At 52.8% G+C, this 27,365-nt stretch overlaps 1 protein-coding gene across 10 annotated transcripts in view; it reads right to left on the reverse strand.

Moving 5' to 3' along the window:
• RGS12 (regulator of G protein signaling 12) overlaps window positions 1–27,365 on the reverse strand; it is a 170,127-nt gene that overhangs the window by 55,467 nt on the left and 87,295 nt on the right. For 8 of the 10 annotated variants that reach the window (XM_035294238.3, XM_078367649.1, XM_078367646.1 and 5 more), the window contains one exon: window positions 6,083–6,104. In XM_035294238.3, coding sequence (XP_035150129.3) covers window positions 6,083–6,104 — 22 coding nt within the window. Of the gene's footprint in view, window positions 1–6,082; window positions 6,105–21,358; window positions 21,600–27,365 lie in introns of those variants that run through there. The other 2 variants (XM_035294245.3, XM_054253530.2) reach the window with 2 other exon arrangements.

Consider the following 27,365-nt stretch of genomic DNA (forward strand, 5'->3'; position numbering starts at 1 on the left):
GAAACGGAAAGCGTGCTGGGGACACAGAAACCTGAAAATGAAAGGGCCTCCATGACCCAAAGGAACAATCAGGTGGTCTAACATGCTTGTATAAGTCTCAAAAGCAGGACGCATGAAACAATCCTGAACACCAACAAATCCCAAACACAACAGACACAGAAAAGCCAACCCAAGACTCATCATAATCAAATCGCTGAAAACCAACAATAAGGAGAAACTCTGAAAAGCTTTCTCTGAGGTAGTAACCCAGGGGGATCGCTTCCCGCAGTTTATCTAGCCTGGGGAGGGGAAGGCTTTTCCTAAACTCCACAAAACTGCACAGGTCCTGTCCCTGAGAAAAGCCCTTGAGCTCTCCCCACGCTCAGAATCTACTTCTAGACCTTTTCCTTATATTATTTCGGCCAATTCAATTTTCAAGCCAATCTACACTATGCTTTCTTTCTGCGACTTTATATATAGTCTCCTGAGAGCAAATCTATGAAAGCTTTCAGACAATTTTGAAGGTCCTTAGGTTAAAAGTTTCAGAAGTTTAAAATAGTATTAATTATAGTAAACTATTAAGATTTACAGAAAAGCACACAGATCTTGAGAATATGGCTTTGCGGCATTTCGCAGGCGAATGTGCTCCAGACCGAGAAGCTGAGCAGAGGCAGACCCCTGGAGCACCCAGGCAGCCCTCTCTGATCCAGCCCCCAACGTACCCCAGGCAGCCCTCTCTCACACGGCCCCCAAAGTACCCAGGCAGCCCTGTGTGAAGTGGGCTCCAGCCTGCCAAACAGTGCAGACACCGCCTCTCACACGTAGGGTTGTATGAGAGGAGTTCTCAGGTTGTTTCGTCTTTTCCCCAAGAATCTAACTAAAAAACTCCCTTGGAGTGGGAAGGGGCTGCACCTGCTCCCAGGTATGGCCTCTGGGGAGGGAACGCAGCCATCAAGGGCTTCTGTGGTCACCCCAGCCCTGAGTCAGTTCTCAGGCAGAGGCCACTAGGCTCACACACAGTCACTCTGGAAGCTAGGTATGGGGCCACTGCCTTTACTACCTTTCAATTTGTTTGCTTGAAAAAAGAATTTCACAATAAGAAAAATTAATAACAAAAACTCTCTCCAAAATATCACATAGAATTAGAAAGGAGTAAGTACATCAGAAGGCATTCTGGCAAGAATCAAGTCTCCATGCTTCCAAAACTGAAAACCCAGTCTGACTCCTGTTCACAAATACTAATACAGCGTTCTCCACCCTATAAATACACTGTGTTATTCTGAGTATCATTTTTAAGTCCAAAAGCAAACCAAAAAAATGTGACATATTAAAACAAGTAAAAGATTCTGGTTAAAGCAACCGCTCCCACAATAGCACACTACACATTAACATTCTGTTTCTGCTATTTAGCAAACATTTTTGGAAAATGTGCAATTAGGCTGTCCTGTTTTTCTGACGAGGAAATGTAAATTTATCAGCTAATTCTATGTAAGCACTGATGCTACTGCTCGAGCTTTTTACATTCCCCTTTCTCTTTCAAAACTGTATAGAATACAAATGCATTTGCCGAAAATATTAACAATTACACTTTATACTTTAAAGAGGAATGCAGCTTAAGTCCCCCAGGTTAATCGAGCAATTACAGTCACCCTGCACCATCGAGCAGCTGTTTGTGGCAGTGCCCCAAGCCCGGGACACTCAGTGCGTATTCCCTAACAAAGACAGGCTGAGAAGATCTCTAAGGCCTGGAGTGGAGCTGAAGACAGGACACTAGGAGAGAGAAAGCAACTTGCCCCAAGAGGTCGGCCTGTCGGCTGTGGAGCTTCGGGTGGAGCCGGAATCTTCAGCCATGGCCAGGTCTGTGCTCCGAGGGCCCGCACAGCCAGTGAGGCACTGGAAGAGCCTGGCGGGTGCGCAGAGCAGCCCAGGAGGGGGCGGCAGTGGGTCCACCCCCCACACCAGTCACCAGGAGTTTCTGCTTTTGTGCTATTTCTACTTAGTTTGTTTATGTCTTTTTTGAGAAGGTTTTGCGCGAAAAGGAAAATCACTGAAGGCCACTGTTCCCACTCAAGCCTCACCCCGACGCCCTGGCTGATGTCTGCTGAACACCCGATCATTCACTCAACAGACAATTCTTGTGCCAGCCGCTGTGTTGAGCGCTGTGACAACCCCGACCTGCCATGTGGAGCTCCCACTGGCCAGGGGGACAAAAACACCAACAGAGATGAATAATTAAGATGACGGAAGCTGCCCCCAGCACGGGAAGGAAATTGACTGTGGCCATCGCTCAGGACGGGGGCAGGTGGTCAGGATGGGAAGAGCAAAACCATGTGGGCCTGAGGCACCACTGGAGACCAGGGTGGGATGCAGGATGGGTGGGGGGACAGAGGCTCTGAGCTGGCAGAGGGGCCCAGGGCAGGGGTCGGGCAGATCACTGCTGCTGTGGGGGCAACCGCCAGCATTCAGGAGAAGGGAGCGGGAGGATGGCTGCAGAGACCGGACCAAGACTCAGATCTGCGTGGAGAACACGCAGACGAATGGACGGAGTGGGGTCAGGGCAAAGCTGAAGCACGGCACTTGAGGAGGACATGGGGATGGAGGACAGGGACCGGTGCCTGTGGGAGGACCCCAGGGTGAGGCTGGCGAGAACGGAGTGTTCATGAAGCAGCTGGAGCACTGGTGTCCCATGAACCTGCCACCGTCCCCAAAGGCAAAGCCATGCGGTTCCCTGGCCTTCCCGCTGGCACAGACACTGTGCGCAGGAGGAGGTGGGCTCTATGGGAGCTCCCTGAGAGTCTCCACACCCCAACTCCAGAAGGTGCAGTGGTGACAGAAGGAACATCTACCTCTGAGGCTGCAGCAGGTGGAGGGATTCTCACAGGCTTCTTGGCACAGAGCTTGACCAATGGAGGAAGGCACGAAAACCGGCTTCGGTGAGGTCATGGCTCCATGCGAGGCCAGACATGGGGGGTGAGAGGTTCCTTTTTCCAGAAGCAAGCAGCATCCTCCTTTCCTCATTTCTTCACAGTGCCCCATCTCCCTCCAGCGCAACCTCACACTTCTGTTTGAATAACTTCCCGCAGGCAGACCATTCCCTGGCTAAGCCTCTCTATATAATGCAAGAATGTTCTTCCTCCTCTCCAGCCAAAACCCACTCCCGCCCCCACCCATGGCCCTGCAGTGCCTCCCACAGAGACCGGCCCTAACCCTTCTTTCTGAGGGCACTCTGGCTATCAACAGGTGGCCACTATCAGCCCCTTTCTTCTAAAAAAGTAAAAGATGGCAAAAACAGCATTATCCAACTTCCTTAAAGCCAAGCCACAAGACTAAAACTCTACAGTGAGACCTAAGCTATAAAAGCATGATACATACCACAGAATAAAACCGTGGCATGAACCCAAACTCTCTCACTGGCACAGCTCACTGAACACAAAACATTTCTAAGTGAGTGATTTATTAATCACCCAAACTAGACAGGATGACCAGGTAGAGGCAGTCCAGCTGAGCAGGATGCTCTCCAAGCTGACTCTTCAGTCCCTCCTCGGAACTTGGGGCACATTCTCCCACAGAAACCCTGGGCTGCTGGAGCTCCCAGGCCTGCCTCACTGCGCTGAGTCTCCCACAGCCTATAAAAAAATCTCTGTGCCAGGCGCAGTGGCTCACGCCTGTGATCCCAGCACTTTGGGAGGATGAGGCGGGCAGACCACGAGGTCAAGGGATTGAGACCATCCTGGCCAACATAGTAAAACCCTGTCTCTTCTAAAAATACAAAAATTACCTGGGCATGGTGGCGCATGCCTATGTCCCAGCTACTCAGGAGGCAGAGGCAGAAGAATCACTAGAACCCGGGAGGCGGAGGTTGCAGTGAGCCAAGAGAATGCGCCACTGCACTCCAGCCTGGGCAACAGAGGAAGATTCCGTCTCAAAAAAAAAAAAAAAAAAAGATCTCCGTATGGAAACACAGCACAAGCTTCGCTGGGACTCCCCCAGGCTCCTATCTGCCGTGGAGGCGGGGTCGGCCTCTCTTTCTGCCTGAGACACCAGAAGGGACGGGAGGGGCTGCAGTCACTGGAGGTCCCAGGGCTAGAGTGGGGCCTCTCCAGAACCATAGGGTTGAGTGTGTGGAGGCCCAGGGCCTGGGGGTGGGTGGGAGCCGGGGCCCAGAGGGCCTCTCAGCCAGGGTTTCCCCCTCCCCGGGCCTGAGCCTGGACACCTCACCTGCAGTCTACTGTGACCTGATCCAACTCCTCACTCTGCTGCGGTGCCCTACATGTAACAACGGCAGAACGTCACACCGACCTAGAGTTCATGTGCACATTAAACAAGGTAACTGGTTCTTTTACAAGCAGAAAAGAAACTGAAGACGGAAAAATAATAAAAACACAATCGGTGACTAAACAAACACATCCAGCCTGCCCTGTGCCGTTCCTGAGATTCGGGGTGTGCTGATGATAGTGTCTTGTCCCTCCCGTCCCCTCCTCTGTGACTGGGGCACTCCATGGGCACAGCGGGCCTGCTGTGGGAAAGAGAAGAGGAGCAGGGGTGGAAAGCCCTGGCGGCAGGGGATCTCCACGCAACCAGGACACACTTCCTCAGAACACGCAGAGCTCGCGCGGTGAGGAGCCAGGGGCTCCCCACACCTGGGAAGTGCAGTTTTTTAAACAACTAAAAACGGACACATAATACAACTCTCAGAGGTGCCTGCATCTACCGCTGGCAGAAGAAAACTTCTGAAGGCAAATAAGACTTACTATACACGAGGAAATGAAACACAGTAAGTAAATCTTTCATTTATAAATTGCCTGCAGAAATTAATGTCTTCTACAGAAAAGAGAAGTGAGAACACAGCAGAAAGAGAAAGCGTGAAGAGAGCATTCAGAACACCGTTCACTTTATCCTGGATTTGGTTCCGGGTCCTATTTTTTTCCATTAAGGAAGTTTATCCTCCCTGAGCTTCAGGCTGATTAAAGGACATGATGTTCATTGTACATAAACTAGGAATATAATTTCTTTTATCCTACAGAGTCTATCTCAACCACACGAGCCTCAGGATCCCTCTGGCCTTGGCTTAGGCGCCGGTGCGTGGGTAACCCAAGACAGGCTCCTCCTCACCTGCCCTCGGAGCGGCTGGCCCACGAGGACTCTGAGCTCTGCCCGCCCGCCTGGGGACAGCAGCCCTTTCTGAGGCCGAGGACTGAGGCCAGCAGCTTCAGGACCACAGAAAGTTGAGAGAAATGACCCTTGGTTTCTCTTTAATGCACAAATACAGTGGCCTCAAACCCACCGTCCCCTGGGCAGCTTCTGGGGCACAGCCAATCCCTGGCCCACAGCAACGCCAGGCGCACCTAATCCAGCTCTCAGGGACAGAAGCGAGGTCAAAAGCATGAGGTGACCACAAAACCAACCTGGGAGCCCGCAGACTGTCGTTGAGTGTCAGAAGAAAAGAGGAATATGTGGGAGGAACTCTCCTTACTTCGGGAGTGTTTAAGTCATGAACTAAAATGCTAAGGATGACATCAGAGGAATCTTCCGTGACAGAAGACATTCCTGCCTACTTCCTTTTCCAGTCAGTCCCATGAAAAGAATTTCCGTGCACAAAGCTCTTCCAGACAGAAAGTAAGGGTTCTATTTCTCTTCTTCCCGTACTCTCAATCCATCTATTATACTTTTCCTGAGAAAACTGTGGGTCTCACCCAAATTTCCTGAATTGCTCAAATTCAGAAAGCACTTTGAAATCTTAACTCGCTGGTTTAGAAGCTGGTTATACAACAAGGGAAGAGCAAAACCCGTTGGAACTTGTCGGACACAGGCTGGCGGGTGGGTGTACTCCTCACACACACAGCGCTCTGACACACAGGACTCCGGCACACGAGTGTTCAGGGCCACAGGAGTTCGCCTGACAAGCAGCTTCCAAAACACATGCCGGGGCCACCTAGGCACTACAGAAAGCGCCCCCAAATTAACCCACTAGAGCCCTCCCACAGGCAGACAGGGAAAGGCAAACAACTTGTCTTTTCTGAGCACATCAAACGGCAAATGCACTTTCACGAATTGAAAACTTCATGAAAAATAAAAAATATATACATCAGAAATTGTGACTTACCGCCATCAGACACAGTTGCAGACTGAAAGAAAAGAGAGAGAGACATGAGTTAATTAAGCCTCATGACAAAACTCCGGGAACCGAAATGTCCATCTGAGGAACAAAATGGGCAGACTCTGGGAGTTTCTCAGAGGCTCTCTCCAGGTGGAGGTGTCCCGGGAAAGCCAGACGGCCCAGTGAGTCAAGAGTCATGGCTCCCACTCCGCCCAGACTGGGTGACACCCACTAAGAGGAAGTCATCCTTCTCATCTGGAAGGAACAGATCCCAGCATGTCCGGCAGTACAGCCTCAGTGAAACCAGCTTCACAGAATTCAGGAGCATCATGCCCTGGAAGTGACACACGCAGCAGGGGCAGCTACCAACAGCCCACTCAGTGCCTGTGAGCCGAGATGCCACCCAGTGCCACGCTTGTAACTCCTCATGCTCTCCAGCATGACTGCCCTCCCAGGGGGTGGAACCAGGGCCTAGAGAGGCGCAACGACCACTGGGGGTAGTGGCAGAGGAGTCAAGCCCAGAGCCAAGCCCCAGACCTGGTGCCCACCTGCCCAGGCAGGGCAGCGCAAGAGCGGCCACCAGCAGGTGGGTTGGGGAGAAGCTTCCGAGGAAGGGGCTTGGAAGAGTGGAAGGGGCTGGAGGAGAGCAGGGTGGCTGACTCGAAGACGCCAGGACGAGAACAAACAAGTCAAGTCGTGCAGGAGGGTGGCAGGCGGTACCAGGAGGCCAGTGTGACCAGGAGGAAGCCGAGAGCTCGAGGCAGTTGGCTGAGCCAGGAGGAAGCAGCAAAGAACAGGAAGCCACAGCGGCCCTGACAGGAGCCCTGAGCAGGGCGACCTAGCGCTGCACTGGCAGGAGGGGCCCAGGGCACAGAGCCGTCAGGCAGGTGCGGGACAAGCCTGGGACTGAGCCCAGGAGGGAGAGGAATCAGAAGGGGTGGGCTCACTGGGAACACAGATGCCAGGAAGCGAGAGAGTCTGAGCAGAATGGAGCAGCTCTGCCCCTCCAACCCCAGAGGCTGGACTAACCCATGTTTGATCCAGTCCCTGGAGCAGACACTCTGCTGCCATCTAAGCAGGAACCCCCTCCCTTAGGGGCCTCTTGGATGGCCTAGCAAGGACCCACTCCTGTCCTCCTGTCTGCCAAGGTGAGGGCTGCCGGGGCCAGGGGAGCAAACAAGAAGGCCCTGCTGTGATGGGCAACCTGGTTCCTCCTGGCTACCCCCAAGATGTGGAAGTCACTGGGGCTTTAAGACCCCCAGGCCAAAATCCAAACAAATGAGGCCCAGAGGAACCTCCCAAGTGGGAAAGGACCAAGGAAAAGAGCCAGGGCTTCCAGCTGCTGCCCCTGACACGGCCCTCCACACGCACTGTGTGAGTTTTAACACGAGCAGCACGAGTGGAATTCTGCACTTCCTGTCTGACCACCCCATGCTCAGTGCAAGTCCCCAGCCCTGCCTCCCGGCCTGCCACCAAGAGCAACTCTGCCCCCACGCAGCCTGGGCATCCAGGGCCCACTGCCAGCCCTGGCCTGGCAACCTACACCAGCTACGCATCCTCCCCCGCACAGAGTCTGTCCCCTGGCACCCAAAGGAAGCCCCTCAACAGGCACTGTGTGAAACCAGCAGGGCCAGCTTCAGAGGGTCCTGCCACCCTGACCCACTTCCCAGTAGTGAAGACACACGGTGGCCTGCATCCACTTCTTCCCTTTCCTCTCATCAGCCAGGAAGGGGAAAGAGCACACATCCCTCAAGCCAGCATGCGGCCCTCGGCCCTCAGCCGCAGGGACTGGTTTTTATCAGAGGCTGTGAGGCAGCCACCTCACAGGTGCTGACACGCACACTTTGGAAAGCTGTCATTGCTTCCATGCCCACAATAAATCATTCACAATCATGTTGCAATCTAAATAATATCATAGGCAGGCTGAGTGCAGTGGCTCATGCCTGTAATCCCAGCACTTTGGGAGGCCGAGGTGAGTGGATCAGCTGAGGTCGGGAGTTCAAGACCAGCCTGGCCAACAAGATGAAACCCCGTCTCTACTAAAATTATAAAAATTAGCCAGGTATGGTTGCAGGTGCCTATAATCCCAGCTACTTGGGAGGCTGAGGCAGGAGAATCACTTCAACCAGGGAGGCAGAGGTTGCAGTGAGCCAAGATCATGCCACTGCACTCCAGCCTGGGTGACAGAGTAAGACTCCATCTCAAATAAATATCACAGGCAAACTATACCCTTGAGATTAAGAGAAGAAAATCCACAAGGCATACACAAAATCAGAAATGTTGCCAATAACATCTGAAAGCTAAATCATAAAACATAAACTTCATAAATATGAAGGAGGTGATTCCCTTCAAGTCACACTCATGATTAAAACTCAATTCTCAGATCTGGCAGGCTGAACAGGTGCGCTGGAAAACCTCTATACACAGCACTGACACCTCCCAAGTCAGCAGCCACTCGAAACCAGAAGAGAGGGGTGACCCAGAGGTCAAACAGACTGAAGTATCGATAAGGTATCCAGGCGGTGTGTGATGCCCACCGAGAGGCCAAGGAAGGTGGGTGCAGGCCGGTGCTGCTCCTGTGATGGGCACGGGCTGGGGGCACGCAGGGCTGGACCAGAACCTCTGGGAGGCACCAAGACAATGCCACCAGTACAGGTAGAGTGTCGAGCTGTTTTAAAAGTAAACTTCATCTTTTCAAACAGTTTTAAATTTATACAAAAATTTACTTTAAAGACAGTATAAAGATAAACATGCTTTTTTTCCACAGTGTCACTCTGTCACCCGGAATGGAGTACAGTAGCACAATCACGGCTCACTGCAGCCTCAACCTCCTGGGTTTGGGCAATCCTCCATGTCAGCCTCCTAAGTAGCTGGGCTCCAGGCATTCGCTAACATGCTTGGCTAATTCGTGTATTTTTTGTAGAGATGGGGGTCTCACTATGTTGCCCAGGCTAGTCTTGAATTCTGGGCTCATGTAATCCTCCCACCTTGGCCTCCCAAAGTGCTAGGATTACAGGTATGAGCCTCCATGCCCCAGCAAACATGCCTTCTAATATACTGCTACTCCGGAAAGAGGAAAGGGGAATCCCTGAAATGAAAAGAGGAAGAAATAGAAGGAGGGCAGTTAGAAAATGCCAGTGCCACCAGGGCCAGTAGCCCGCAGTGAGCCTTGGCCCTACCACGGTTGTTCCCTCAACCTGAGACCCTCCATCCAGCTAGGCCATGGCCCTCAGGAAGTAGTGTTGTCCTGGGTGCCACACTCCAGGAAGCCACACATATTAACGCAAATCCTTCCAGAAAGAAAACAGGGGCCCTCAGGAGTTCCAAAAAGTGAGTCCACTCAAATATGAGTGCATTATGAAAACCAAGGAGAAGCCCAGCACGAGTGGGTGTCGGCAGAGACAACAAGGGGCAGAGTCTCAGACACCGGAGCCATCTAATGGAGAGTGCCAAATCCCTCTCTGTGAGAAACAAAGGCTGCAGCAGAACACGAGCACGGTGCAGATGGGAGAAAGAACCACATGGAACGTCTGACAGGAAAATACAATAGGTGCAGTTAAAGATTCAATAGGAAGCTAAACAGAGATTAGGCAGTTGAACAGAGAATCTGGGAACGGGAAGATGGAACCTCAAACAATCACACTGACCACAGCACAGAGGGATGGGCAGAGAAGAAAAGGAGCAGGAAGAGAGAGCAGCAGAGAATAGAGCGGTGGTCTCGCTCAGGATCGGAGATGCAGAACGACCCCAGCGAGCTCCTGAAGAGTCACCTACAAATGGTGCCGGGAGCCTTTCCAGCAGATCCTGAGATGCTGATCTCCCAAGGTGCTCACAGGAATCGAGACTCCCACCACAGCGGCTCAGCACAGCATCCAGTTGGCACTCACCAGATATTTAATTTAACCTAATCATCCCTGCCACTCCGATCGTGCTCAAGAGGGGAGCTGAGGAGAAGGCAGAGTGGCCAAGGGCTTGTCTCAGCACCAGGAAGGGGAGGGAAGGAGAGGGCACCTTGCAGCTTCTTTCTTCATTTCAAAGAGGGACATCGTATCTCTGACAAGAACTCTTAGAAGTCATGTCATCAATGTAAGTGGAAAAAATGCGAAATGATTTCATAGTATAATCACAAATATCTACATTTTTCTTTAAAATGTAAGATCTGTGAAAACACACTCCCAAATACTAAAAAGACATAATTAGCCACAAAGAAACAGCATCCAAAGCTAATGGCAGTCAACTGCCCTTGAATAGTGAGTTATGACTCTTTTTGACAGACAAAACTTTGTGGTGTACAACAGGCGAAGGTGCCGCTGCTGGCAGGGAAGCCTCTGGCCTTCACATGCAGGTGGCTGGACCTCAGTTTACACAGTGCACAGCTCTCTCACTCCCAGCTGTATTCATTAACAAAAGCAGTAAGATGCATGGTAATTATAAATGATCTTTTTGCAAATTAACTAACCTTGTCAGGAAAAGTCAAAACCAATTTCTCTGAAAGTATGAAAACTCGAAGAGGACAGCAGTTTGATGTCCAGGTGACATGACTTGGCTGTGGCCCTACCCACACCTCATCTTGTAGTTCCCAGAATCCCGTGTTGTGGAAGGGACTTGCGGGGAGGTAACTGAATCATGGAGGTGGTTACCCTCATGCTGTTCTTGTGATAGTGAGTGACTTCTCGCAACATCTGATGGTTTTATAAGGGGCTTTTCCCTCTTTTGCATGGCACTTCTGTCTCTTGCCACCATGTGAAGAAGGACGTGTTTGCTTCCCTTTTCAACATGATTGTAAGTTCCCTGAGGCCTTCCCAGCTATGCAGAACTGGGTCAGCTAAACCCCTTTCCTTTAAAAATTACCCAGTCTCAGGTATTTCTTCATAGCAGTGTGAGAACAGACTAACACAGGACCAGAAGTGGGGTGCTGCTGTACAGATAACGGAAAATGTGGAAGTGACTTTGGAATTGGGTAACGGGCAGAGGTTGGAACCATTTAGAGGGCTTAGAAGAAGACAGGAAAATATGGGAAACTTTGAAACTTCCTAGAGACTTGGAGGTTCGGAAGACAGAAATATGCATGAAAGTGTGGAACTTCCTGGAGACCTGTTGAATGGCTTTGACCGAAATGCTGATGGCGATATGGGTAACCAAGTCCAGGCGGAGGTGGTCTCAGACGGAGATGAGGAACTTGTTGGAACTGGAGCAAAGGTCACTCTTGCTGTGCTTTAGCAGAGACGCGGAGCACTTTGCCCCTGGCCTAGAGATCTGCGGAACTTTGAACCTGAGAGAAATGATTTAGGGTACATGGTGGAAGAAACTTCTAAGCAAAGCATTCAAGAGGAAGCAGAGCATAAACATTTGGAAAATTTGCAACCTGACGATGTGATAGAAAAGAAAAAAAAATTTCTGGGGAGAAAGTCAAGCTGGCTGCAGAAATTTGTGTAAGTAAAAAGGAACCAATGTTAATCACCAAGACAATGGTGGAAATGGCTCCAGGGCATGTCAGAGACCTTTGGGGCAGCCCCTCCCATCATAGGTCTGGAGGCCTAGGAGGGAAAAATGGATTCCTGGGTTGGGCCCAGGGCCACCCTGCTCTATGCAGCCCCAGGACCTGGTGCCCTGAATCCCAGCTGCTTCAGCTCCAGCCCTGGCTAAAAGGGGCTAAGGTACAGCTCAGGCCCTTGCTTCGGATGATGAGAGCCTCAGGTTTTGGCAGCTTACATGTGGTACTGAGCACAGAAGTCAAGAACTGAGGTTTGGGAACCTCTGCCTAGATTTCAAAGGACGCACTGCAATGCCTGGATGTCCAGGCAAACGTTCGCTACAGGACCGAGGGCCTCATGGAGAACCTCTGCTTGGGCAGTGTGAAAGGGAAACGTAGGGTCAGAGTTCCCACAAAGTCCCCACTGGGACACTGTCTAGTGGAGCTGTGAGAAGAGGGCCACCCTCCTCCAGACCCTAGAATGGCAGATCCACCGACAGCTTGCACCATGCACCTGGAAAAGCCGCAGACACTCAATACCAGCCCACGAAAACAGCTGGGAGGGGAGCTGTACCCTGCAGAGCCACGGGGGCAGAACTGCCCAAGGCTGTTGGAGCCCACCTCTTGCATCAGCATGCCCTGGATGTGGGACATGGAGTCAAAGGAGGTCATTTTGGTATAATGACTGCCCTACTGGATTCTGGACTTGCATGGAGCCTGTAGCTCCTCTGTTATGGTCAATCTCTCCCATTTGGCATGGGAGTATTTACCCAATGCCTGTACTACCATTGTATCTTGGAAGTAATTAACATGCTTTTGATTTTACAGGCACCAGGCAGAAGGGACTTGCCTTGTCTCAGATGAGACTTTGAGGCTTGAACTTCTGAGTTAATGCTAGAACGAGTTAAGACTTTGGGGGGACTGTTGGAAGGGCATGACTCTGTTTTGAAATGTGAGGACATGAGACTTGGCAGGGGGCCGGGGTGGAGTGATATGGTTTGGCTATGTCGCCACCCAAATCTCATCTTGAATTGTAGTTCCCATAATCCCCACATGTCATGGGAGGGACTCAGTGGGAGGTAACTGAATCGTGGGAGCAGCTGACCCCTCGTGATGATGGGTTATAAGGGCCTTTCCCACTTTTGCTGAGTACTTCTTTTCTCCTGCTGCCACGTGAAGAAGGACATGCTTGCTTCCCCTTCTGTCAGGACTCTAAAGTTCCCTGAGGCCTCCCCAGCCATGCGGAACTGTGAGGCAATTAAACCCTTTTCCTTTATAAATTACCCAGTCTTGGGTATTTTGTCATAGCAGCATGAGAACAGACTAATACATTAGGTAATATTAAATGTTTGAGGTGTGCAGTGAAGATGTGTTATTTTAATATATGTACACACTGTAATATAATTACCACACTTTTTACTTCAATGTAATTCCACTTGTTTACTTTTAGTTTTGTTACCTGTTCTTTTAGTGTCGTGTCCAAAAAAAAATCATTGCCAAGACTGATGCCATGGAACGTTCCCGTGTTTTCTGCCAGAAGTTTTTTTGATTTCAGGTGTTTTTAATCCATTTGTGAGCTGATGTTTGTGTATGGTGTGTGATGAGGACCCCGTTTCTCCACGTGACTTCTGGGTTAGGCATTCCCACATCTGCTGGCACACGCAGACCCGTGTAAACATGTTTATGAATTAAAGCACAGCATTCCTAATGTGTGTTCTCATACGTAGTACTACTTGTACTAACACATTGTTTTCATTGGCCTATACTTCTTGGACTCTTCCCAAATTTCCATATTTACACATTATACTTACAAAAAAAGTACAGCCACAAAAACAAAGCCACCCGTAAGAAAAGATCCCACCCAGTAAGTCAGCATTTTTTCAGTGCTTACAATTTAAACATATACCATAAGTAATAGCTCTAAAAATTTCTTTAACATGCCTCCCGAATTGGAATTTACACTAAAGTAAATATAATTCTTTTTTAAAGAAACTGACAAAGTATTTTAAAGGGTAACGTAAGTCCACGCAATCTCTGCTCCTCGGCGGGCCTCTTGGACATGCTTGCTCAGCTGAACAGGACTCGATTGCTCTCTGCAGGAAGTCTGTCTGGGCCACACATATCCATGGATATTTTACTTTGAATTTATGTTTTGAAAGTTTTAAATGGTTTATATGAAGAGTGTTGCATGAGGAATCTAACCTTTATTCAGGTTTATTCTGTTAGTAACACTAGACGAAAGGAATTATTAGAACATATAATTCCTAAAGTACACTGGTTTACAGCAATACACTGTAATATAAATTTTCCATTTTGAGCCACTGACAAAATCCTCTACCTTGGACATAACAGCTATTCAATAACCACATGATGTGCTTAAAAAGGCGACCAAAGGCCTGCAAGTTGCTCAAATGCATTAAATGCTTTCAATACAAACAGAGGAAATATAAAAAAATGCATTATGAATTCAGTAATCAGCCGGGCACCGCTGTCTCATGCCTGCAATCCCAGCACTTGGGAGGCTGAGAAAGGAGGATCACTTGAGCTCACGAGTTTGAGACCAGCCTGGGCAACACAGAAAGACCCTGCCGCTACAAAAAAATACCAACGTTAGCTAGGTGTGGTGGCGTGCGCCTGGAGTCCCAGCTACCTGGAGCACAGGGGACCCCGTCCATTCCTGATGGAAGGAAGTTAAGGCTTCAGTGAGGCATGACCATGCCACTGCACTCCAGCCTGGGTGACAGAGTGAGACTCTGTCTCAAAAGAAAAAAAAAAAAAGAATTTAACAATCCCATTTGCACCTAGTATCCGCTTTACCCTTTAAAACTTCTTGCTTTACATTTCAAGGTAATCTCTCACTGGACCAAATGCAGAAGAGCGCAGCATCCACACTGCAGTAGAGGCCTCAGAAGGGCGGGTCTGGGAGGGTCTCAGGCAGGGCTGAGTGCAGCACAGAGCAAGTGTTCAGGAGAGGGGAACCTGGCTTGGTGGCTCACCGCACTCCCGCGTGCTGGGCTGCTCTCTGCTCTCTAGCACAGGGGTCTTCGGACGCAGCCGTGACCCTCCAAAGGGCTGGCAAATCAACTCAGGGAGTGCGGGCAGGCCTTCCTTGCTACCCTCCGGCTGGCCTGAACACCTGGGAGAGGCCCTGCCGCAGCCATGAGGACTTCTTGCAGCAGAGGCCAAGGTTCCTTGGCTGTGGGCCACAGGGAGGGGCCCCTCCACAGACCTGCGGGAGCTAAGGGGCGGGGCCGCAGAAACATGGTCAGCACGCACAGACACACACTTTACTTCCTTTTTAAACAAACAAGCAGGTTCAACCAAAGAGATAACAAGAGATGAGGTCCATGTGGAGGCGAAGTGGAGGCCCACAGTTCTAGGTCCAGACGACACAGTTTACAGTAAGGAAATTTTGTGACCAAGAACATAAAGGACAAGGGGAGGAAGGTAATGCGGGGGCTCAGGACCAGCAGTGACACGCAGGACAGCAGGAAGTGGGAGACGTGGAGACAGGAGCGCGGAGCCAGTGCAGCACGGCTGCCACGGCCTGTGGGGAGGGCAACACACCTGGTCAAGACATGGACTTGTGCTTCTCTCTCTAAAGAGTGTGTGTTGCGTGTGTGTGTGTGTGTGTGTGTGCTTCTCTCTCTAGTGTGTGTGTGCATGTGTGTGCTTCTCTCTGTAGTGTGTGTGTGCGTGTGTGCTTCTCTCTAGAGTGTGTGTTGCGTGTGTGTGCTTCTCTTTAGAGTGTGTGTGCATGTATGTGCTTCTCTCTCTAGTGTGTGTGCATGTGTGTGCCTCTCTCATGTGTGTCTGCTTCTCTCTAGTATGTGTGCGTGTGTGTGCATGTGTGTGCTTCTCTCTCTAGTGTGTGTGCGTGTGTGTGTGTGCTTCTCTCTCTCGTGTGTGTGCGTGTGTGCATGTGTGTGTGCTTCTCTCTAGTGTGCATGTGTGTGCTTCTCTAGTGTGTGCATGTGTGCTTCTCTAGAGTGTGTATGTCTCTCTAGAGTATGTGTGCATGTGTGCTTCTCTCTAGAGTGTGCATGTGTGTGTGCTTCTCTAGTGTGTGCGTGTGTGTGCTTCTCTAGTGTGTGCATGTGCTTCTCTCTAGTGTGTGCATGTGCTTCCCTCTAGTGTGCATGTGTGCTTCTCTCTAGTTTGTGCATGTGTGTGCTTCCCTCTAGTGTGCGTGTGTGCTTCTCTCTCTAGTGTGTGCATGTGTGTGTGCTTCTCTCTCTAGTGTATGCGTGTGTGTGCTTCTCTCTCTAAAGTGTGTGTGCTTCTCTAGTGTGTGCGTGTGTGTGCTTCTCTCTCTAGTGTGTGTGCATGTGTGTGCCTCTCTAGAGTGTGTGCATATGTGTGTGCTTCTCTCTCTAGAGTGTGTGCATGTGTGTGTGCTTCTCTCTAGAGTGTGTGCATGTGTGTGCTTCTCTCTCTAGTGTGTGCATGTGTGTGTGCTTCTCTCTAGAGTGTGTGTGTGTGTGTGTGTGTGTGTGTGTTCCAAGGAGCTTTTCCACCTTTAATAAAATCAGAAGAAGCTGAGCCAGAGCCAAGACCACAATGACAGCATGTTTCAAAGCAGCCAGCAGCTGATACCGGTTTCGCATCCTTGGCAGAGCCTAAGGTCATGTACATTCTGACAACTTTCGGGCCCAAAGTAGCGCCCTCCTTGGGCCAGTGGTTGGGGCCATCTGGCTTTGGGATGCTCCTTCCTGCCACACCACAGCCCTCTGTTGGGACAAACACCACACAGGCCTTTGCCCTCTTCCACTCGCCCACTCTCAGAGGCCAAGAGCCCTCTAGCACACAGACAGGTAGCAGGCTGCCAGGCATCCAGGCCGACATTCATGACTCAGGTTCCCGATGTGGCAGTCCCAACCCCTACGTGGAAAGGTGAGTATAAAAGGCGGCTATGCCGAGAGGCTCTGGGCAGCAAGCAGCACTAACACAGCAGGCCACCAGGAGCTCGCCTTGTGCTGGAGATGAGGGCCAGAACCCACAGTCCCACCCGAGGTCCAGGCCCAGGCCCAGAGAAATGTGCTCATATGAACTAAGGTTCAGTGACTGTCTCAGAATGGCCCCCTGTGCAGCTGAGCCCTGGTCTAAGACAGGGCTTAAGAGACAGCAAAGCCTCCTGTCTCCCCCTTGGCTCCCCTCCTGGCAGCCCCCTTGGTGGTGTCCAGCATACCCATGGGTTGGTTACGGGGTTATGAACTGCCCTGCCCACAGGGACAGGCAGTGCATGGCAAAACAAGCTGAGAACGCTCCCACTCACTCAGCAAAGCATCGCTGAGCCCCCATGATGCGGCGAGCCATCCTGGGATGCTGGATGTACAAAACAAGCATGTGCCATGCAAACCCTGAATCAGCAACCCCGCCCTGCAGAACCTGGTCCATGGTAGGAAGCCAAGGGACAAGGGGCAGGGGCAGCTAGGATGGCGCTGCGCATTCTGGCAGGTGCACATGCAGGATGAGGCAGGGCAGGGGCAGCTGGAGGCTCCGCAGTGCTCCAGGCAAGAGATGGGGATGGGGGCAGGTTGCAGCAATGAGGGTGAGAAAGTGTAAACTCAGGGAGCCCAGGAGTTTGCTGACATGGAGTATTAGAGGGAGTGGGCGCAAACAGAGGGGACAGGGCTGTCCCCTTCTGAGATGTGGGAGACTGAGGGAGGAGCACTGGGGTGAGGGGAGAATCCAAGTCATATTTGGGACTTAAGTCTGAGGGGCCTCCTGGATGTCTAAGGAGAGACAGTGAGAAGATGTGGATCTGCCACTGAGGCTGGGGTCCGGAGTGGAGGTGCCCGCTGCAGGGAAGGCTGGAGGGGAGCACATGATGGATGAATCGAGCCCATCCTGGAAGGTGGTATGGGAAGGAAACCAGTCCCTGCCCAGTCCAGGCCTCCCTGTGAAGACCTGATGGCGGTGAGAAGCTGATGGAGTCAGAGGGGAAGCAGGGAACCGGAGGGCGCTGCTGCAGAAACCCGAGGAAAGCCGGCCCAGTACTTGAAGCTCAGCAGCTCCTGCTACCTGGGGAAGGCTAGGTCCCTGCCTCATGTGTAGGATGGCAAGCGTTGCAAGGAACCCCAACCGGGCTCCATATCCGCCCAACAGAGGCCGGGACACCTGCACTCACAGAGGCGCGTGGGACGAGATAGGAGAAGGTACTGGTGCTCGAGGGCCTCGCCGTGCAAGCTCGCTGCCTTGCTCCTCAGGACCCGGGAGAAAGGGCTGTGGATTTTTGGGCTGAGAAGGATACAGCGCTAAGTACGTAACATGGAAAGATAGCTGCCTGCGTAAGGTATCCAATTTCTTAATGAAAAGAAGGGGGAAGAGGTGAAAATAGAAATTTATTATAACAGTTTTTCTCAAATATACTTAGAGGTGTCCTTATATAGATAACAAGACTCAGAGCGTCAGCAAACAAGAGAAGAATCTGCAACCAGCATGTGAAGTGGGATGCGTGGATGGTCCCCAACACAGACTCCAGACCCTCCTGACCAGGCTCAGGGGCAACAGAGGCCTGGGGTGAAAGGCGAGCTGACCGACATGGGAAGACACACGCGGGCTGGAGGCAGGGCACACAGCCACAGCACACTGTGTGCGCGTGCCCTGCAATCCCAGCTCTGCACTTCAGTGTCCCGAAGGAGCGAGGGCACGAGAGGGCAATTTGGGAGATGCAATTAGTGACACTGATGAGAACACCTGGGTTAATCCAGGCTAGAAAACAGGCACAGTGAAATGGAAATGCCAAGCTCATCCTACAGAGGCCCAGAAATGACCTAGCAGAAGTGTCTGCACAGATGTCGTCCCAGGCACGTCAGCCCCACGCACGCCCCTGAACCTTCCCAGCCATGCCCCACTGCCACCAGCCTCAGCCCCTAACACAACCTTGTCCCACGGGAGCCAGGACTCTCTGCTGGAGGACCCTGGAGGCTGGCCCAGCCTGGCTGCCTGTGGCAGACTTACAAGGAAGGCTGAAGATTCCTGTCTAATGGCATGGGGGCCCAAAGGCTGCAACCAGAGTCACCCGCATGTCTCCAGCGGCCACTGCCTCCTCTCGACCACCCTCCATCTTCCTCTTTATCCTTTCACTTCCCCAGGCTCTGACACAGGCCCTGCCCTCTCCCCTGCATGTCTCACCGTGTCCTCTACGTGGCCACAGCCGTACCAGGCCACAGACTGCATCAGCTCCCACACCTCCTCCCCGCTGCCCTTCCTCAGCGACTATGGCCTCCACACTGCCCATAAGAGATTATTCCACTTTTTTAAACAGTGCCACCCTTGTTTGAGATTTTTAAAATATTAAACAGAATGCCAATGCCTGAAGGAGAGAAGGCCTTTGGTCTCTGGAAAGTTCTTTGTGTCACACTCTGGCAGCCTGAAGACACCTCCCCATGCTGAGAGAACGAAGGCAAATTACATGGCACCTGAGGTGCCTCCAGGTCTCTGAAGGGCTCTGCCTTAAGACAAAGCTTCTGCCAAGTGTCTGACACTGCACAACTTATTTTCATGAAGGAAGGAAAAGACACTCTGAGACATCACAAAACCACACCCTGCTGGCCACCGCCACCTCCATGCTGGCCACACAGGGCACACCTGGGAGGCCAGTGTGGACGTGCCCGAGGCGGCGCCAACACCAGGCCTCTGATAGCTGAGGACTGAAGTCAAACCCCTAGCTTGGGCAGAGGAGGAATGCCAGGGAAGCCAACAGCTCAGGCAGCTCTGAGACAACTGTCATGCTCGTCCAGCCATGCACCAGCAGGGCCGTGACCTGGGCACTCACTCACAGTGGGGACTTGTTCCCACAACTCAGAGGAAAGATGGAACTGCCCCAGAAAGTTCCATCCAGGACCCTGTGACAGCCACAGGCCTGAACGGCTGCTGCCTGTCAGGGAGGCCTGACCGGGCTGCCTAGGGCTGCAGCAGCCCCCCTACCCAGAGCGGCTACCCCACAGCAGGGCGCCCTGGGAGGGGTGCACAGGCAGACCTCGAGGGCTCTCTTCCCCAGGCAATTCCTATTTCTTTGGGGCTGAGGTCTCGGTGCCTCCTCTCTGCATCTCAGCAGCATTAGAGCCTGCAACACCTGACGTTACATGGTCTATGAAACAGGATGCAGTGGCTGATTAGGGACGGGCACAGGCATCTTCCCGGTCTGCCGGAGCCGAGGAGCCAGGGATCGGCTGATCTGGCCAGCCAGAGCCTCTGTCCTCTCCAACCAGCAATCCCGGCAGCTCCCCCACATGCTCATGGAATGGAGTTGGGCAACAGCTCCTAGAAAGTCTGGGGTGTCCTACCCCCTCAGGATGAGGGGAGCTGGAGACACATGGGCCTCTGGAAGAGCGCTGCTGCAGACACAGACGGTGGCGCCCTGGCATTCCCTGACCCTCCAATTCTTGAGAACAATGACCTGAGGCTCAGAGGGAGAAGCAATTCTGCCGACCCCGGAGGCTTTCCAGCCCCTCATCTACTGGCCAGACCCCAGCCAGGCAGAGCTGCCGCCGAGACGCCCACCTACCCACCCCACCTCTGACTGCAAGAGCGGGAGCCACTCACTTCTGATGCCTGACGGCCACATCAGCCAGATTCCCATATGCTCACGTGAACAACTGATTTGCCAGTGTAAGCACTTGCAAGAGCTTCAAAAGGACGTCCAAGTCATTTATTCAGGCACATACAAAGGCAGGTTTTTAATGACTTAGAATAAAAAACAAAATTTTCTCCAACTTGCCTGGATATACACTGAGATGAAATAGCTAACTGACCTACTTCCCATTACACCCATTTGAGCTCCAAACGCACTTTCCAATGCAGAATACGAAGCAGAGCTTACAGAAACACATTCCTCCTGCACTAAGACAGCCAGAGGTGGCCCACAGCAGGCACACCCCAAAGAAGACCAAAGCTGCCCCTCCAGCCTCTCGCAGTTGCACCTTCCCAGCGCTTTCCACATGCACAGGAAGCCGGCTGATTCCATCAGGCTTAGGCTGGCCCTGCACAGCAGACCAGTGTCTGTTTCCCACTTAAATGAAGGACACAGCTCATCTTCCTCTTCCCAAGCTCCAGGCCCCTCATCTCTCAACCAGTAGTTTCTCCTTCGGTTCTCTACAGAAGACTTTAATTAGGTATTAGAAACACATGCAGATTATACAACTCAGAAAAGAATGAATTCAAACTCAGTGCCCAGTAATTACTAAGACTTCTGTACATAATTTACATTTATTTTTATCTTCACATCACACAGCCATAAAAAGAAAACAGAAATTATGTTTATTCCATCTCAAATCCTTTAAAAAACATTTTATAGTGACTTCAACCCCATAAGCTCCCATAGTAATCACCAATATGATCTATAGTAGCTATCTATACACACACTGGCCAAATCAACTCATTACGTGTAGAAATGTAAGCCACGGTCATTTAAAGAGCATGAGACTTCAATACACTTATGTAGCCTAAAATTAGTATTCCAACAAAATCAATTCACTCACATCTTTCAAATCTCTGAGAATTACTATGGTAAAGGAAAGAAAAACAGCTGACGTTTTCTGTAAGTTCTGACTTAAAATCTGACAGCCTGGGCTCCCGAGGCGTTGACGCCGGACAGCCGGGTGTGTCCGCAGGGGACGCGGCGGTCCCAGAGCCCTGGCTGTGCCTCCGCAGCTCTGGGATGCAGACAAAGGAAAAGCATTTCCAAGCCTTATCCTTAAAAGCATTTGCAAGTCCCACAGCTGCCACTCGCGAAAACAAGATCACCAAAGTGCCTTCGCTTCTCAGCACCGATGAAACGAACAGACACCGCTGGAGTGGCTTACCTGCTGGCCATTAGAAACGTGCGTTTCACTTGCCAACTCTTTCCCCAAATTCATTGTAAGGCACCGAGCCCCACCGGGACCCGGGTCTAAGACACGCCACTTAACACCGCAGCCTGTGCCTGTCAGAAAAGTTTAAAGGCATTTCCAATGGAGTTCCCTCTGGCTCCCTTCGTAACCCATGGCAACAGGACACTGCAGGAAGCTGCGGCTTGCCAGGGATTCAGACTCTCTCAATTGTCTCATCCAAGGAAAGAAAAGCCGTTCACATAAATCACGCTGTGAGATCATTTTTAAACTATGTCCTCTACCAAATCAGAAGAAGAAAACTTCAGCCGATAGGGGTGATTTCTCAGTCAGTAAAACAGCTGCAGAGAATTTGTTTTTTTAGCCTCGTGGTGCAGTTCACAACCTTAATTACAGTTGCCAATGATTCTATTCTAAGCCTCCACATGCACCAGCTTACTGGGTGGCAGCCAGCAGGATCTGGCACTCGCCTAAAGCCTTCTCGGTGCTATCTGTGTTCCGTGATCTGCTCTGCCCACCCTCAAAATATCTCCAACCACCAGAAACCCAGTGAACCACGATGGATCCTGGCTCTAAAAAGGAAGGAGGAAAGAAAAAGAAAACTATTTCTAAAACCTCAGTATCCATGCAAAATAATCTGTTAACTCTCTAGAGACTGGGGGTAACTGCTCCCCCAAAGTGCTTCCCTGCCATCAAAATCACGCAGCATGGGCCATGCGGGCTCTCGTCTTGACAGGCTCTAGGAACCCTAACCCTGGAACATTAGATTAGACCGGGGGAAGCTTCTTGCCCAGGAACTGCAAACTCAATGCCCACAGGCCTACCAGGCTGGGTCCACAGCTCTGGGGTCTGGGGTCAGGCTGCCAGTTGGGAAGGCCCTGTGCCAGCTCTGCTTTTGCCTTTCGGGGGAGGACATCAACATTCCCAACACGAGGGTTCAGTGAGCAGAACCCACAGCACTGGGCACATGCCGTGTTTCAGAAATGCACAGTGGCTGCATGCAGAATGCGCGCAGCTCACGCTTCCTTAGAAGGTTTTTCTCAGGAGCTGTGCACACAACAGAAGTGTGGGGGAGTCCACAGGAGCAGGGAAGCAGCACCCAGCCACACCCCCAGAAGCGCAGAAATCACCCCAAGGCAGCCATACCTCCCCTCTGCACAGCTGCTCCTCATTGGAAGGGACGCCACCTCTGCTTCTCTCACCAGGGCTCAGAAGCCCTGTTCCTTAGCAGGGACTCACCTCTAACTACCACAGCCCCACCCACTTCCCCTGGGCTCTGGGCCAGAGGGTCTGCTTTAGGTACAACATGCATGGCGGGCAGTGTCACAGAAGGGGGCACACATAGACCAGGCCCTTGAGCAGCCATACCACATCACCATTCCTGGGCTAAGTCACATCTGTCAGGCAAAACCAGCATCCCCGTCCCCTGCCCTACTGTCAGCACCGTGCACCCACCCACCCAGCCAGCCCCCCCACACACAGGCACCCACACACAGGCACCCACACGCACACAGGCACCCATCCATACACACACACCCCCCACACACACACACCCACAAACAGGCACCCATATGTGCACAGACACACAGGCACCCACACACACACAGGCACCCGTCCATACACACACACCCCACACACATACACCCCCACAAGCACACACACAGGCACCCCTCCATACACACACACACACACACACACACACACACACACAAACAGGCACCCATATGTGCACACACACAGAGGCACCCACACACACACAGGCACCCCCCATACACACACACACCCTACATACACACGTACCCCACACACATACACCCCCACAAGCACACACACACAGGCACCCACACACACAGGCACCCACACGCACACAGGCACCCCTCCATACACACACACCCCCCACACACACCCCCACAAACAGGCACCCATATGTGCACACACACAGGCACCCCCCCATACACACACACACCCTACATACACACGTACCCCACACATATATATGCACCCACACACAGCCACCCATCTGTGCCTGCCCACAGGCACCCACATACGTACCCCCCACACACATGCACCCACACACACAGGCACCCACACACATAGGCACCCATATGTACACACACAGGCACCCCCCCCAAACACACACACAACCCACACACACATATCCCCCACACACATGCACCCATACACAGGCACCCATCTGTGCCTACCCACACAGGCACACACACACACACACACACACACAGGCACCTACACATGCACAGGTGCACACACACACATAGGCACCCACACACACAGGCACTCACACACATACAGGCACCCATATACACACAGGCACCCACACACCACACACAGGTACACCCACACACAGGCACTCCCCCACACACAGGTACTCCCCCACACAAACAGGCACCCATCTGTGCCCACCCACACTGGCACCCACACACACAGGCACAGGTACACACACAGGTACACACAAACACAGGCACCCACACACATAAGCACCCACATACACAGGTACCCACACACACAGGCACCCATCCATGCACACCCACACAGGCACCCACACACAGGCACCCATCCATGCACACCCACATAGGCACCTCACACCCACACAGGCACCCACACACAGGCACCCACACACAGGCACCCACACAGGCACCCACACACAGGCACCCACACAGGCACCCACACACAGGCACCCACACAGGCACCCACACACAGGCACCCACACACATAAGCACCCACATACACAGGCACCCACACACAGGCACCCACATACACAGGTACCCACACACACAGGCACCCATCCATGCACACCCACACAGGCACCCACACACAGGCACCCACACACATAAGCACCCACATACACAGGCACCCACACACAGGCACCCATCCATGCACACCCACACAGGCACCCACACACAGGCACCCACAGACACACTTTCACAGAAAGCAATCCAAGGTCCTGGAACAACAGCACAGAGTTCTGGGGTGGCCGGATGAGCCCCTGATGCTGACCTGCCTGTTCCCCTCACTGGCTTCCGAGGGGCCTGCACTGCTGACAGTTTACAGAGCTTTGGAGGAGACAGTGGTCTCTAGGCAGGAGCAGAGGACAACACCATCCTGGTCCCCCAGGAGCCCCAGACCCTAGGGACAGCTACCAGCAACCAGGAAGCGAATGCAGCCGGGGTGTGTGTGGGGCTTCTGCTGAGGGGTTATCAGCTAAGTGCCAAACCTCAAGCCTTTCAGACAGAAACACCTTCATCCCAGCGCATTCCATCGAGGGCAGAAAGAAACACGACTTCACATTGTCTACATGGCTTATTCTGAGTAGCCCACAAAGCAGCCCAGGCCTCCAGGGGTCCGCATACGGCTGCCCCAACACTAATGACAGGTCCTCTGGGTTCTCCTACCTCTCTCTAGGCTCCCCCATCTCCTCTTTTGTGGGAGCCTGTCCCCTGCAGCTGCTGGCCTCCCCTGCCTAGCCAGTGCCTCCCCTCTGCCACTGGTTGAGGAAAGAGATGGGGCAGGGCCAGCCAGAACACGCTTGGGAGACCCCCTGTGACTTCCTGAGGGCCCTAGCAGCAACTGCCCTGGGGAGACAGGGATGAACCGCCTGCCACATAGTGAGAGGCCCAGCAGCTGCTGATGGCCACGCCCCAGAAGGTTCTGGGCACCAGCCCACCTCCCCTGCCTTGTGCTAGACTGCCCTTGTTTGGATGGATGCGCCTACTCAGTGCCTGCTGGGAGTCGGGCTCAGGCCCCGGGCCTAGAAGCCAGCACAGCCCTTAACAAACACATCCACGGCTGGTCTGGGCACAGGAAGAAAAGCACTCTCGGTCAGGAGCACTGGATTATGTGCTGCACAGGTGCCGCCTCAGCAGGACAGGCATGAAGAGCAAGTGGGCAGTGCTGGCTTGGAAAGGGCGAGCCATTCTAAGCCCTCCAACACCGGCCCACCGGGCCTCTTGCAAGTGCCACTAGAGCCCAGAGAAGGTAAAGCCCCCTCGTGATGGGCTCAGCAAGCAGGCATGTAAGCCTGGGGGCAGCTGTGGTGCAGCGGGGGCTTGGCCTGCATCTCACCACCCAGCTGGATACAGGACGTGCTTCCAGACTACCAGGAGGGAGCCCCTCACCTCCCCAGGGATCTGTCCTGAGCTGGAAACCCAGGGTGAGCAGGCGGGCAGGGCTGGGTTGGAGGAGTTCACAGATGGGAGCTCTGGGTTCAGCCAGGGCAGCAGGGATGATGTGGGTGGGGGGCTGAGGGTGTTCCAGGTCGAGAGGAGCTGAGCTGGGCAGAGGTGAGCACCCACGCGGGCTATGTCCTGGGGCCAGGAGAGGCCTGCCTAGCTGAAAAGTTCTGGTGAAGGCAAAGGCGTCTGTGGGTGACACCCGTGTCTCCGGCAGGTCTCCAGGACCTGCCAAACAGCTCCTCCTTGACTCTGGGCCTCCCTGCACGGCCACCTGCCTCCCTGGGCCCCTCTCACTATTACCACCCCCACCCACACCAGCCTCAGATGGAGGACACATCCCGTGAATATGGGACCCGAACAGGGGCCCCTGAGCTTCCAGCCATTCCTGGGGCACAGCTCGACCTGGAGGGAACAGAAGCACTCTCTCTTGAAGGTTTCTGAATGCAGAAAGGAGACGAGCGCAGAAGGTCCAGGCGACAGGCCAGCCCTGGGAGACCCCAGCTGCAAGCCCTGCTGCCTCCTTCACGGGGCTGGACCGTCTCGCTCTCAGCCAGGAGGGCTTGGGAGGCAGAGAGGCAGGAACTGGAGGGGCCTCTCTGCTGACCCCGGGAGACACCTGCAGAACAGCCTCACAGATGCGAGCACAGACCCGGATTCTCTCCCTCCTCGTAACCCTGGAAGTCTTTGGTGACCAAGACAAAGGCCGGGGTGTGCCTCCACTCTGGGCAGGGCCCTGGATTCTCCCCCAGCTGGGCTCTCCCATCCTCCCACCCTCCACCCCTCACCCCATACACCAGTCTGACCCTCTGCGGCCTGGCGGTCCTGCCTGCCTGCCTTTCCCAACGCCCTTCTCAGGAGTCGTGGTGCTGCTTAGACTAGCACCCCCCATGAGGTCCCACCTCACCTGGCCTTCGGCTCCTCACAGCCATCTCCACCTCGAGCAGCCAGTCCAGGCCCAGCTCCGCAAGGCAGGAAGGGGTCAACACCAAGTGTGTTCCCCACTGTGTCCCCTACAGCCAAAATAATGTTGGGCACATAGTAGGTGTTTAACAAACATTCAGTCGATGAGAGAAGCACTGAAGAATCACATCACATGCCCTGGAGTTCACAGTGTCTTAAGGACAATTCAGAACACCTCCCGTATAATGGGCTTTAAAGCAGATGGTGTGCAAAAGACCAAGATGAGCAAAGATTTCTAAGTTGAATTCTGAAAATAGCAAAGTCACAAACATAAGAGGCAGGGTAAAAGGAGCTTACTCTGAAAGGCCTGTGAGGATCTCATTCCTAAACAATGTGATGTGTAGCACATCGTCCCAGAGGTGAGGAGGAGGCCAGGAAGCAGCCAGCATCACCACCCAGCAGCCAAGAAGGCCATGTCTGACTCAGGGCTCAGGTGGTTTCTGCTGGGGACTGCAGCTCCGGACCGGCAAGATCACAGCGCAGGCCTCAAGATGGAATCAAGGCAACTCACTGCGGACAGCGTGAAAGCTCCTGCCTCCTCCCTCCCTCCTCTCACCTGCGGCACAGCTCGACCTGGAGGGAACAGAAGCACTCTCTCCTGTCTCCCTTCTCCCTCTATCCTCCCTCCATCCTCCCTCCCTCAAGCTCTGTCCTCCTTCCATCCTCTCACCTGTCTCCCTCCTCCCTCTGTTCTCCCTCCCTCCTCCCTCCCTCAAGCTGTGTCCTCCATCCTCTCACCTCCCTCCATCCTCTCACCTGTCTCCCTCCTCCCACCTGTCTCCTTCCTCCCTCCTGTCTCCCTCATCCCTGTCCTCCCTCCCTCCTCCCTCCCT

Source organism: Callithrix jacchus, chromosome 3 (genome assembly GCF_049354715.1).
Source record: "Callithrix jacchus isolate 240 chromosome 3, calJac240_pri, whole genome shotgun sequence".
Taxonomy (NCBI): domain Eukaryota; kingdom Metazoa; phylum Chordata; class Mammalia; order Primates; family Cebidae; genus Callithrix; species Callithrix jacchus.